The sequence below is a fragment of the Apteryx mantelli genome, chromosome 1 (assembly GCF_036417845.1).
Source record: "Apteryx mantelli isolate bAptMan1 chromosome 1, bAptMan1.hap1, whole genome shotgun sequence".
Classification (NCBI taxonomy): domain Eukaryota; kingdom Metazoa; phylum Chordata; class Aves; order Apterygiformes; family Apterygidae; genus Apteryx; species Apteryx mantelli.
The window spans coordinates 145255660-145269611 of NC_089978.1; the positions used below are offsets into that span (position 1 = coordinate 145255660).

Here is a 13952-nt window from a genome sequence, read left to right on the forward strand (position 1 = left end):
AACAAGATGTCGTAGCAAGGCTGCCGAGGTTAAGAAAGCAAGCTTTTTATTGATAATGTGAGTAGCACCTCTCTGCAATTTTCTGTACAGCTGTAAGCTACTAAAATAAGAATGTCTTTCAAATAGTCTTTGGTAGCTATCTTACAGAAGATAAGACGATTCTGTGCATCTATAAAGGCAGCCCAGTGTTATCAACTCTTCTGGTAGTGGGAGATTTTTGAGAGAAGTATTAATATTTTAGGGGGGAGTTTCTTTATTTTTAATACTTCGCGGGGGGGAGGGGGAAGAGTATGGGGATCTTTCTTTAAGCCTGCTGTTCAGAATAACCAAATGCAAGTCAATACTCGCACTTCTGTATGGTGTAGAGCTTTTCAGTGAATTAACATTGGGGGGGGGAATTGATTTATGGACCTGCAATAGGCGGTGACCCATCTCTCAGCTGAATCTCCAATTAGCACAAAGTACATCCTGCTCTTCTGCTGAGACAAGTAGCTGTTTGGTGCCCAGCCAGCTGTGGAAGTCTGTTTCCAAGTGATGTATTTGAAAACGTGGTAAAAAGCAGTGAGGAAGAAAAAAGAATACCCTGCCTTGATTAAATGATGTCTAGGGAGTGATGTGGAATAAAGATTTACTGGAGTTATCAGATGCTGCCTGGCTCTCCACAAGTTTCCTTCCATGCTACTAAAGGTCAAATGCCTCCGCCTCAGACCTTTGTTACAGCATGTTTCATATCATCACCTTTTTCTGACTGGAGGAAAGGGGTTTGCTGTGGGGGTTATGATTTTTTGGCCTTAGACACCAGTTAATCAGTTTTGACGCCTTAGGTTATGGTTCAGCCGCATTGTTGCTATAGTTGGAGGAATTGTTGTGAGAACCATCATTTGATGAAATGGAGCTTTCAAAGGTATTTACTGTAGCTGCAGCTGGAGGCAGAGGAAGCTCTACTTTTTTAACTCTTAGGGATCCCCTAGTGAGTTACTTCCACCAATTCCTGTAAAAACTTTTTTTTTCCTTAATTTTTCCTATAAGTGCATTAAAGGTCTCTGACAGTTCGTATGCAAAGGAGTCCTACCCATGCCTGTTCATAGCCTCCAGCATAACGCTAATTGTGAACCAAGGTTTCACTTCCTTCCTGGGGAAAGCAACTGTAACTGGACTATTTTTACAGATAACTAACCAAAGAGTTGTATAGCCTTAGCCCAAGCCTAACGATGGCTGTACTCCAAATCTGTAACATCGATACACGTCTTACCCAGCCACGTTGCTTTTCAGAATGAGAGTACCAGCTTCTATACTTGGTTATGTTACTTTTAGCCTCTTTCCTGAGTTGGAAACCAGACGCTGCTGACGAAGCCTAGAGTGGAAGCCGGGAATCCTGAAGGCCGGCATGCCAGCACTGCACTGCAAAAACTGTGCAGTATGCTGATGAAATCTTTCCATGCCTTGCTCAAGGGGCTTAATTGCATGAAGGAAAACAAACTAATGCTGCTTCCATTTGTTTGGTGGTTCCAACTTGTAAAATAGGTCCGTTCTGTGGAACTGATGATCCTCTGCTACCAAGAGCTATCAGCTAGGTTTGGATCCAGCTACAAAGGGCCACAGCTGGTGTGGGATGAGATCCTATATTGCAGGATGTGCTGATAAGGAAATGAGCTGGGGCTGAATGAGCAACCTAAATTCTAGTATTTCTTGTGTTGTGTATGTTGCTGCGTATGTGTGGGAATGCTGGATGCTTCAAGACTTTGTTGCAACATTGTACATCTTCAGGTCACCACTTTGAATGCAGTTTGCCTCAGTGAGGACTGAAAGTTGCTCCAGTCCCATGGCTGTTTGGATAGCTTTTATGAGATGAGTTTGGTGGGTCTTGTACTGGATCGTGCATCCAATTTGATAGTGTTTTGCCCTAATGTTCAGACTTGGAAGGAGAAGCTATGTACGGCAAAAAGATACGCTGATAGGTCTGTATAAAGATGTTAACCCCACTCTGCTGTAGCAGTGCAGAAAGATTGGTGATTTCTTTCAACAGGGACGTCAGGCTGACTCTCCTCATTTGCAGTGGCTCCATCTCTTAGCCTTAGGCTCCAGTGTAAATAGTATAACCAATGCAATATGTCACATGTGGAGCTATGCAAAACACTTGTGGCAATATGCAAAACATCTTGCATGCTTTTCTTTTTAAAGAATATATTTTGCCTTGTGACTGTGCTATTTTTACAATTCTTAATTTCAAAGAAGCCTCCCTCAGGGGAGTATATCTTCTGGTTGGTTAGTATCAGAGGAGGAAAGGAAAGTCATGCAACTGATAAGAATAGAACTGGAGAGGAGAAAGAATGTAGTGGTTCCTCAAGGGAAAAAAAAATAGCTGATGTTTAGTCTGTTTAAAAGTTCACTTACCCTGAGAACTGTTTTTCTCTGTCAGTGTCATTTTCTGAGACTTTGCTCTGAATTCTGAACCAAGTGACCTCACTTTAAGCTGTAAAATCATCAAAATGCTCTGTATTACTGTCTGCTTATTTTGGCATGCCAGATAGCTAAGTCACTGAGGTACAAGCTCTTTTTAGGTCGTACTTAGGGGAACTTCCTAACATCTTACCTACTTCTTGCTTATGTTCTGTAATGTATATTCAGGTTTGGATTGGGTTCTGTAGGGGGAGGGGGATGTAATATTAACTCCGAAGTTATGTGTACAATTCTATTCATACATCATGCATGTACTTTGTATAGTTTGATTGTCTAGAATATTTTTGAGTGTGTATGAAGCTCTGAACAAATGAAAATAGTCTTCTGAAGCTACTGAGTTAAATTGACCAGTCTTCCTATGTGTGTGTTTGTCATGACTGACAGCAGGGGTTGATTTTTAGGGCTTTTCCAGCAATGGAGACATTTACATGGTATCTCAAGGAATTAGTGCTTCTCTGGCAGAGGCTTAGTCACTCTCTTCTGAATTGCTGTTTCTGTGACAGTTGCAGGAACTAAACCAGCCTTGATTTCTATCTTAAAATATGTTTTTTTATTATTTTTTTTTAACTGTCCTCCTATTTAAAATGTTCATAGGGAGCTAAGAAGTTAGGGGATTTCCACAGATAGTATGTGTGGGTAAAGCATAATTCCTTTAGGAAGCCAAGCTTTAAAAAAAAAAAGGGGGGGGGGCACCATTTTATTCCAGCTACAGTCAGGCCCAGGCTCAGGAACCAAACTGACCATTTTCTTCATGTGCCTTTTTCTTTTAGGGTTTTCACAGACGTTCAGCAGGTCCTCAACAACCTGACACATCCCCGCTTTGTGTTCACAGACAACGAGGGAGAAGCAGACATCCTCTATAACTTCTCACACTTCAAAGACTATAGGTTGCAACTATTTCCCTGATGATGAAAATTATTTTTTTGCTGTAAAAGTTGTGTTCTGCAAGGCCTGTTTTTCCCCCTCCCCACCAACAATTTCTCTGTTTTGTAGGAAGCTAAGTGAGGAAAGGCCTCAGGTGATGCTGAATCAGTTCCCATGTGAGAACCTCCTGACTGTCAAAGATTGCCTGGCATCCGTATCTAGACGAGCTGGAGGACCAGACGGGCCAAGATGGTTGCCTCGTACTTTTAACCTCCAAACAGAATTGCCCCAGTTCATCAGCTACTTTCAGCAACGTGAAAGAAGGTGTTTCATATTTCTGTTCCCTTACGTTTTGTGCTTTCTTGATCCTACTTTCCTCAAAGACCAGCGGCCTCTGTTTTGGGATTGGCAACTATTCTGACACCCTGTTGCCACAGTTTGGGCTTGCTGCCTTTAGTTTATGTTCACATGAATTTTGCCTGAAAAGTGTGAGGTCTTTTTAGTTATTTTCTTTAATGAGAGTAGTAAAGCAATGCAGTTTGTATTTCAAACTTTGCCATGGTTTTAATCCAAACTTCTGCCTGTTGCTTTCTGTCTAACCAAGATCTTACCAGTAGCACTTAACAGATATACAAAGGGTCAAAATGTGTTTGTGACAAATGGTTGGTGGGGTTGCTTGCTTGTTTGTTTTGTGGGGAGTGATTTTGTTGTTTTTTTGGTTTGGGTCGTGTTTTCCCTCCCCGGGGACCAGTAACAGATGTTCTTGTTTTTAAGCCAGAGTGGAAATTGTTTAGGGTTAAAGTACTTGGGTTCTGTGTGGCTGTGAAAGTAGAAAGGAAATTTAGGGTAAGCCTAGAGCGGTTGTGGAGCTTTAGGGTTTCAAATTCACATTTCTCCTCCTGCTGCTGTGGAGGCTTGATGGAAAGTAAGATTTTTCTTTGGTAAGGGTAGGCATTAGGTACTGCTAGTGAAATAACCTCTTATACCTGGCATGAAGTGTTCTGGCTGAAAGGTTGCATCCTTGGTTGCTCTTGCTTATGCTGCCGTCTGTCAGGAGTTTCATTTGGCCGTTCTCTGCTCTAAGGATTCTGTTCTCTTCACCTGGCATAACTGGGAGAGCATGGTCCTTCTCATGTGTCCTTAGTCTGGGATGTTTTAATTCCTGTTTAGTATCAAGAATTGATCATGTATGCCAATGTGTAGGTAGGGAAAAGTGAGAAAGGGATAGGAAGCTTTAGAGGGTCTGCTTTGTTTTAATTAATTTTACAAAGGCAAGTGCAGGGTCCTGCACCTGGGGAAGAATAACCCCATGCACCAGTACAGGTTGGGGGTTGACCTGCTGGAAAGCAGCTCTGTGGAGAAGGACCTGGGAGTGCTGGTGGACACCAAGTTAAGCATGAGGCAGCAATGTGCCCTTGTGGCCAAGAAGGCCAATGGTCTCCTGGGGTGCATCAGGAAGAGTGTTGCCAGCAGGTGGAGGGAGGTGATCCTCCCCCTCTACTCAGCCCTGGCGAGGCCACATCTGGAGTCCTGCGTCCAGTTCTGGGCTCCCCAGTACAAGACAGATGTGGCACTACTGGAGCAAGTCCAGCAAAGGGCTACAGAGATGATTAGGGGACTGGAGCATCTCTCTTATGAGGAAAGGCTGAGAGAGCTGGGCCTGTTTAGCCTAGAGAAGAGAAGGCTGAGGGGGGATCTTATCAATGTGTACAAGTATCTGAAGGGAGGGTGTCGAGAGGATGGGACCAGACTCTTTTCAGTGGTGCCGAGCGACAGGACGCGAGGCAACGGGCACAAACTGAAACACAGACAATTCCATCTGAACATGAGGAAATACTTTTTCACTGTGAGGGTGACAGAGCACTGGAACAGGTTGCCCAGAGAGGTGGTGGAGTCTCCTTCTCTGGAGATATTCAAAACGTGCCTGGATGCAATCCTGTGCAATGTGCTCTAGGTGACCCTGCTTGAGCAGGGGGGTTGGACTAGATGATCTCCAGAGGAGATCCAACCTCAGCGATTCTGTGATTCTGTGATTCTGTAATTAAAGTTGCACTAATTTCAGCTCAGCTTATGCCGTTTATCCTGAAGCCCAAGAAGGTTCTCGGGATGCTTTCATAAATTAATTGAGGAAAGGAGGCCATCAAGTGTCGCCATGTCCTTACTCAGAAAGATGCATGGAATAAAGACCAGCACATTACCTGTTTTTCTTGAGGATCCTTCAAGGAATATTGTGCCCTTGAGATAACTAGATACTGGAAAGTGAGAAGATGGTGTGCTCTCCTTTTCTTTCAAGATGAACTGTTGAGATATATTGAATGACTCCTTCCCCAAGAGAGTTATGGTGCCATTTAAAGAGAATGTTTCGGAGATGTTATTAGGGAATCAACTTAGAAACTTGCACAGCCACCGGCCAGAATGTTCTCGGACACCTGGCAGAATGACGTCTGCACTGTGACCTACATGCGTTCATGGTAATACTGTCTGGTTCTTTGTCGTCTTTGAAGGAGTCAAGTGTTGAAAAAGGAGATTAACAGTGAGAACATGTTAGGCCCTGACTGGAAAGATCAGTGAGAGCTACTGTTGTGGTTTTGCCCCCTCATACCCAGAACAAGCACTCCCAGCTGTCTATCAAAAATCTTTAGTTCTTGCATTGTAGCCCACAGCTTTACAAAGTAGACAGACAAGGCAGTAAGTACATAGATCAGTTCAAGTGTGTGTTCAGACAGATGATTGAGGTGGATGCTTACAGGCTTTGGTGCTCTCTTTCTCTCTTTCTCAGAGGAGAAGACAATCACTGGATATGTAAACCGTGGAACTTGGCCAGAAGCCTGGACACCCACATCACCAACAGCCTTAACAATATCATCAGGCACAGGGAAAGCAGCCCAAAGGTTAGAGAGCATGCCTTTGAATGTGATTTAAAACGGGGTAGCTGAAAAAAATGTATTCATGGAAGGAGGTCTAAAAATATGAGGAAGGAAATTAATTTTCTTCAAAACACATGCTGGCCATAAGCATACTGTTTCAATCAGTTCAGAATTGATTTATATTTAAATCAGTCAGCTCCATTTGCTTCAGTGGTGAAACACTGTGGAGGCAGTGCGGAAGACACTTCTGTTCGTACCATAAGGCCTGGTGTTTTCTTATTTCAAAAAAATAAAACTTGCCCCAGCAATAAAGAATATACTCCAGTGTGTTGCTGCTTTAATGCTAGTCCTTCAGAAATCTCAATGGAAGATGAGTTCACATTATCCTGTAGTTACTGTTGGTCATAAGTTTCGGAACATTATTGCTTCTGTCCCCAAGTCGATTGTTATTACTGATCCACAGCTCTGCTCAGTGGCACAGAGCATTGCTTTTGCCAGCAATAGATGAATCATGGAGTCTTTTTTTAGGGAGTCTGCAATATGCAGTCATATATCAGACTGTCACCTGAGCTGTATTTCTGCTGATATGTGGACTGCATGTATTTTCTGGAATGTGGAAATGCCCAAAGAATTGCATCTTAGTTCTAGTTCAAAACAAAGTTAATTTTGTATATAATTTCTGTGACCTTATTGTTGTTTTTTTTAAGAACGAGTGTGTTCTGGCCTCTCATCCTCCCCCACCTCAGCACCAAAGGACTTTGATAAAAGATTACCTCTTTGCATAATGTCATGTATTCATACATATTTCTAAAGCAAAACTGAAATGCATACAAAGATACCTTAAATCATCAAGATCTACTGACACTTTATTTTCATTTAGATTGATATATATTAACTGTGGGGTTTTTGGTTTTTTGTTGTAGGTAGTGTGCAAATATATTGAAAATCCAGTCTTGTTTCACCGAGAAGATGTGGGAATGGTTAAATTTGACATCCGTTATGTTGTATTGTTGCGATCCATAAAACCACTCAAGCTGTATGTCTATGATGTATTTTGGCTGCGCTTTTCAAACCGGTAATTACTTTCTTCTCCTCCTTGGACTGAAGGGTCTCAGAATTAAATCCGATGCCGTGGTAATTAAGGAGGTTTTTTTCTTTTATTGGTTAGGGCATTTTCACTTGATGATTTGCATGACTACGAGAAGCATTTCACTGTCATGAACTATGCTCCTGGTGTAATATTAAAACAGGTAAGCAAATGATCCAAAACATTTCCCTGTCTTTCCATTGTTAAATAATCTTCCACTGCCTTCTCTGTGGTTGTGGCCAAATAACCTAATTCACATTTACTTAAAGAAGCACTCAGTGTGTTGAAAGTACCCTAAGCAAATATTTTCCTAGACTCTTTCTCCTGTGGACCCCTAATCACCTGTGATACAAATCTACATCCTGAATATAACCCACGTTGATAGAAATCAGTAAAAGAATTATTAAAATGGCAGCTAATCATTTTCAAAGACTTTAGTGTAATTTTTTATAATAAGAAACACTAGAACAAGGAAGGGGTTCTGGAACTGTCAAATTCTCTAGTTCTCTACCTGCAAAAGCAATCTGTCCCATTTTTCAAGTCATCTGTTTGCTTTGGTTGGGAATGACTGAGTAACATTTGTTGCTAAATTGTTTTAGGTACATTGTGAAGAATTTATTCCTCTGTTTGAAAAACAATATCCAGAATATCCATGGACAACAGTACAAGTAAGTCAGCAATTCATCTTTCTCATGTAAAGCATCTATGAATCTTTATTTCTCAGGATGTGCCTAACTGTGCTGAAGTGGCTGATGGTAATAAGCACTCCGGCCTGCTTCGCAGGGGCTCCTGTGCTTGAGGGGTTACACTGGCAGATTAGACAGTGCAAAGGCTGCATTTATACACCATGGCATATTTAGAAGAAAACAAAAGATCAGCTGGTCCCCTCTTTCGTGAGGCGGGTGGAGTTGTTTTTGTTTTTAATACGCCACCAGTGTAATATCTTTGAGCTAATAAGTCCAGAACCTGGTCCCTATTTGTTAAATTAAATCCTGACTTTGAGACTGCAGTGCAGAATTTCCAGCTGCTGCCCCAACCTTTCTGTTAGAGTTGACCTGAGCCCTGTCACTGCCTTAATGACTCTCACATCAAAACAGATGGTTCCCTAATACAAAGGCATGTTTTATGTCAAAGAGGAAGCTCCAAATTCTACCGTTCAGTAACGTATCCTGGAAGGCAGATGACGACTCTCTCTTTGCTCTTCAATAATTCTTGAAAGAAAAAGCTGAATGCAAAGAAATGGTTCAGAAATGCACACAAAACTGTTGCAATGTTGCCTGTTTATTAGGAGCCAGAACATGCAGAAGGAGTGGTAAAAGAGCACTTATTTCTGCATATGCTTTCAAAAGTAAATAAATTACCCAACTGTGGGTTAACTTCCATAAATTAATTTGTATCAGTTTTAGCTATATCCTGGTAAAGATACCCAGAGCACAACAGGTTTTGCAGCATTAGATTTAAGTTCTTTTACAAGCAGTGAAAGGGGAGAGATGGGTACAAAGTACAAAAGCCAGACTGCAGTCTACCCAAAGTCATGCTGTGTACAGAATACTAAGAATTACACCACTTTTCCATTTGCAGAGAGAATGGTTCACTTCAGCATAGACTTCATGCTAAAAATTGCCCCGTACATTCTTTCTGTCTTATTTCACTTTCACATTGGATATCTGATTGTTTCCGGAAATATCAGTGTAATGTCTGCTTAAACTCTCCATGTCCCCACCACCATCACCACCCTTTTTAGAAGGGGCTAACTGGGTAGAAGATTTTTCTTTACAATACAAAACAAAGCTCAAAAGCAATGTAATGAAGAGGCAAGAACAAGTCAAAACTTTGGAGCCATGCTCCTGGTATTCACAGAATTTTTCTGGATTTTCCCTCTCCTTTCCTCTACGCATAAGTGTAATACTGTACATAATGCCTGAGAAGGGATTTAATTCTAACATTAAATGCCCTATTTTCAGGATTTCCATAGTATTTGTGTTCTTAAAAAAAAAAAAAAAAGTTCATGGATGTTGCCGGGTGCTAAGCACTTCCACAGTGTTGGTATTTGTCTGAATGCACACTTTGGGCTGATGCTGGGTGGATTTTCATCTGTTGGCTAGTGTAATTTATGCAAGCACTTTAAAAAGCTTCATGAACGAAATGATGAATGTTTGTTGCTTTTATAGAACTTCTGTATCTCATTCAGAGACCTTTTCCTGTCTTTAGGCAGATATTTTTAAGGCTTTTGCTGAATTGTTCCAAGTTGCTTCAGCTAAACCTGCACCTCTTGGAATCTGTGATTATCCATCCTCAAGAGCAATATATGCCATTGACTTGATGCTTAAATGGGACGCCAGCAGAGATGGTGAGAAGCTCCTTTCCTTGAATGTTGAATTCATTTTATTTCCATACCTTTTTCTGGAAACTTATTTCTTGTCTGAACTCTTGCTGTTTTTCAAGCAGAGTGAGCTGTGTGATATCGGTGCCTCTCCCTGACATCAAAGCATATCTGGAGTTGCGGAGCTGTGGGGTTAGAATCCGCTGCACAGCTTAATAACAACAACGTGGGGGGAGCAGCTAACTGCGCTCAGCCATGTCCTTGCCTCCCTTGTGCCTCTGCTATTGCCATTCTTGGCAAACAGTCAGGGCAGTGGTACAACAGTCTAGTCACTCCAAAAACAGCAAGTTTCCTTTTCCATTTGTGGTGGGAGAAGGTTTGAAATGTCTGTCTCTTTACAAAAACTTCAGAGACATCTTACTGTCTTACCGAACTCTGGCTTGGCCCAGTGCCTTCAGAAGGCGCAGCTGCTTATTAAAGCAGACAACGGACCGGGTTCACCATTTCAGTGCTGTTGATGTCCTGAGGACTGTCACTCAGTTGTGGCCAAGTTTACATGTGCCTAAGTCTCTGCAAGAAGGTGCATGTGAAGCTGCTTTCAGGCTAGTGCCACAGCGTGGCTAACCTAGAGTCTTTCTTCCAACCAAAGTCTTGGAGGACTGGTAGCAAAATTTGCCAGATGGGGTGAATTTTTTCTTACCTTACCAGGAGGCTCAAAAATGTGGTCTAAGCATGGCCCGGGCCAGACATCTACCTCTTGTTGGTAGAAAAGCAGCAGAGGCTCCAACACAAAAAGGACTGCCGGGGGCAGTCTTCGACAGAACCAAGTGTACTCTTTTCCTGTGGTGTGCAGGACATGACAGAAGTTTGTTCCTTGCACCCATGATTGCTTGAGGGAGTGACTAGGTGCTGTATGTTGGTTGGGTGCTGCCTGTGGCTGATTCTGTAACTACTGAATCACTTGCGTGGAGTGAGGTGACTGCAGCAGGAGATTGCAAGTTTCTCATCTCAGAGTGGGTAGTAGTGTAGTGGCTGGCATCCTCCCCTGAGAAATGGGAGGTACAGAATTGAGTCTCCTGTTCAGATCAGGTGGAGCAAAGGTTTGAATATGTCTGCTACATCGACATTGGATGCTCTGTGAGCTACATGGTTACCTCTCCTGTGGTTGTCTTGAATGGGAGAAGCAGATCAAAGCAAGTCACCGATATTATCAATTCCAAGAGAAGGGTTGTAGTAAAAGGAGTGAGCTCACCTTGCAGCCCTGGCTGAACAGGAGCTGCGTAGGTCACCAGCCTTTTCAAGATCTTCAGGGCATCTATCTTTTTTTCCCTGAAGCCGCAGGGGGCATGGGTGCCACTGTCATGGCTGTGATCCTGTAGTCAGTCTGTGGACAAATGGGTTAGCTGCTGCTCTGCAGAACAGAGCATGGCTTACCTGCACATCAGAAGTTAGTACCCTCAGCTCAGTGGTCTCAACACCAGGCAATAAATAAAATTCCTTGTTTCTCTTTGCACAGAATGCATTTGATTCCTCACTCTCTGAATTGCACTGATCAAGTTTTATGAGAAAGTTAAACTTTCTGACTTCCTTCTAGGAGTAAGATGAAGTGGCAGGTGTGAGATGTTTGCTGGAGTTTAAAGGAACCAGGACTGCTAGAACTAGAGAGGTAGATATATAACAGTTTTAAGAAAGGAAGCTTGGTACCCAAACATGAAAGGAAGAGCAAACCTTTCTGGAAGATGTTTCAGACTACATCAGGCAAGACAGTTGTATGGATATTACATTGCTGCAAATTCTCATTCTGAATGAGGCCTTGAATTAGTGTAGTGATTGCAGAATCTGTTGGATATATTCTCTGGATAACAGTGGTAGATGAGACCTCCCTCACCCCAAAAGCAAACACACTAAAACAGATTAAAAAAAAAAACAAAAAAACCCACTTGCTTGGGTCATAGAAGATGGCTGCTTTCAGCCATTTTCCCTGCTCTCTAACTTAAAGACAGGTAATGATTCAGGATCTAAATATAGCTTGTATTAAAAGGCAATGTTTGTGTTCTGCCTTCCAGGAAAAAGAATTATGCAGCCTCAGATCCTGGAGGTGAACTTTAATCCTGACTGTGATAGAGCCTGCAAGTACCACCCTACCTTTTTTAATGATGTCTTCAGCACCCTATTTCTGGATGAACTAGACAACTGCCGTGTGACATGTATTGTCTAGGCACAGGAGGCTTGACTCCATTTACAAAATATGCTTAACAGCAATATTTTTGTCAGTTCTATGAGCTGCTTATGCAAATATCTTCCTATACTGGTAACCCAGGGAAAAAAAATGTCATATCAGAAGAATATGCATATACCATATACTGTATTGATAATCACTTTGTATTTTCCTTGTCTTGCTTAGTTTTATATTATCAATTTGTGTTGACCAAATGTCTTGTTTTATTGAATATGGGAGACCACAAAATAGAATGGTAACTGGAACAATTGACTTGTTTCTCAGGTAGCCCAACTCACGCTTGCTGGGAAACACTGTACAGCTTCTCTCTGTCGACATTAAAATTATAATTTACTGAATCATTTTGGAGTTAGTCTGCTGCTTTCCCCCTTCCCTCCTCTGTTACACAAAGATCTAAAATGTTTCAGTGCACAGGTTGAGGTGAACCAAGGTATTTTAAGGTTGCATGTGTTAAGTTCAGCATGAATCACATATATGAAGCTTGATTACAGAAAAAGTATTTAGTTAAAGGTCCTAGTATTCTTCCAAAATCTACTCAGCAGTTGCTGAAATCTGTGTGTAAAGTCATTTGGTGACTGAAGTCGTCATTCTGTTGTAGTGTGATAGTTCTGAGTTCTCTGATTTAGCAAATGCTAAAACAAGGTGGGAAAGACAGATCTCCTGTTAACTGTCAGGCATTTCATTCCCTTCTCCCTACACAAAGATGAAGTGAAAGTCCTCCTCTTTAAGGAGGAAGGCAGACTAACTTCCTTAAATAAAATACTTTGCTGACTAAGGACAGAAAGATAACTGCTTTTGCTAAGAGAATAATACAGTATTTCAGTGCAGTGAACCACTAGGCTAATGAGATGGAAGATTTGATGGCTCTTTTCATTTTTCAATAAAAAGAAAAAAAATTAGGAACTGTGTACTGCTGGCTGTCATCCTCAGCCTGCCCCTTAAAGAAACTAGATTTTTGAGAAAAGATCATGTAAGAAGTGGGAGGGACACAATGTCTAGAACAGCAAGGGAAGGCAGAAGAAGCCTGGAGAAATGAAAGGGATCTGGGAAACTGCTAAACTCCAAAGCAATCTTTGGACTTAAAAGTTGAGAGCCCAGGACAAATGGATTGGGGGAGGGGGGCAATTTCAAATTAATCATCCCTAATCTCCCCTGCCTCCTCAAATGAGGGTAACTGGGTGAAACTTAGTGACATAAATACAGCTGAAGACTGTTATGTATGCAGAAGTTGCAAAAGTTCTGCCATCCACCATGAAGTGTATTAAGTAGGCAGTATTTTTTTTCTAGATAGCTGCAGCAATCAGTCTGCTCTAGAGCAAGATGCAAATATAAAACTATAAATGCTCTAAACCTTGCTTCTAGTATGCACTAAGTTATCCTTCATGTGCTCAGGAGGGGAGAGGGATATTTTAGGCTATTTCAGGCACTTAATATGAGTACTTTAAAATTGTCTTCTGCAGGCACCTACTTCTTTCCACTTACTGAAATGGACTGGAAGGGGGGGGGGGAAATCTGTCTTATGAAGATTCAGTCACTGTGTAGGTGGGGCAGAAGAGAGCTGGCCCAGACAGCCAGAAGCAGCACTGACAGCCATATCGAAGTCTCCTGTTCATGAGTCAGAACTTTTAGACTCCTAATTTAAATGCAATTAAAGAAACACAGGTTAAGCACTTGCTGTAGATAGTGTGACTATTCCACCTTTCTACAGAGAAAGGTTCAACTGTGATGTAGAATATAGTAATAAGTGCTTGAGACTGGACATAAGGGGACACATGGTGGTACTCAGCAGATACATTTCTGGCTTCTAGGAGAGTAAAAGGCACTTCAGGTAGCCTGCCTGCAAAGTAACCGAAAGCAAGTAACAAAGTGACTGTGGGCCTAGAGTAAAGGGGAAGCTTTCCCTATCACAAAGGGAACATTGATGTCAGCTGTAACAAACCAGAAGAATGACTTAAAGTAGCATATCTGCAGTGGGACCACAAGCTGTGGGCAAAAATAGTCCCTGTTTTCTTACACCCTTAGACAAAAGATCTTCTTATCTAATAGGACAGCAACAGCAAGATCCGGGACACTTGGTTCAACCTATGTCATAACATTCGCTATTATAACCCT

The 13952-nt window shown here is 41.9% G+C and overlaps 1 protein-coding gene across 1 annotated transcript in view; it reads left to right on the forward strand.

Annotated features, from left to right (window-relative positions):
* TTLL12 (tubulin tyrosine ligase like 12) overlaps positions 1 to 12178 on the forward strand; it is a 33080-nt gene extending 20902 nt beyond the window's left edge. Inside the window, exons 7-14 of the mRNA XM_067305520.1 lie at positions 3231 to 3347; positions 3454 to 3648; positions 6104 to 6215; positions 7115 to 7266; positions 7360 to 7441; positions 7878 to 7946; positions 9490 to 9628; positions 11668 to 12178. Coding sequence (XP_067161621.1) covers positions 3231 to 3347; positions 3454 to 3648; positions 6104 to 6215; positions 7115 to 7266; positions 7360 to 7441; positions 7878 to 7946; positions 9490 to 9628; positions 11668 to 11819 — 1018 coding nt within the window. The 3' untranslated portion in view covers positions 11820 to 12178. The remainder of the gene's footprint in view (positions 1 to 3230; positions 3348 to 3453; positions 3649 to 6103; positions 6216 to 7114; positions 7267 to 7359; positions 7442 to 7877; positions 7947 to 9489; positions 9629 to 11667) is intronic.
* The last annotated feature ends 1774 nt before the right edge of the window (positions 12179 to 13952 follow it).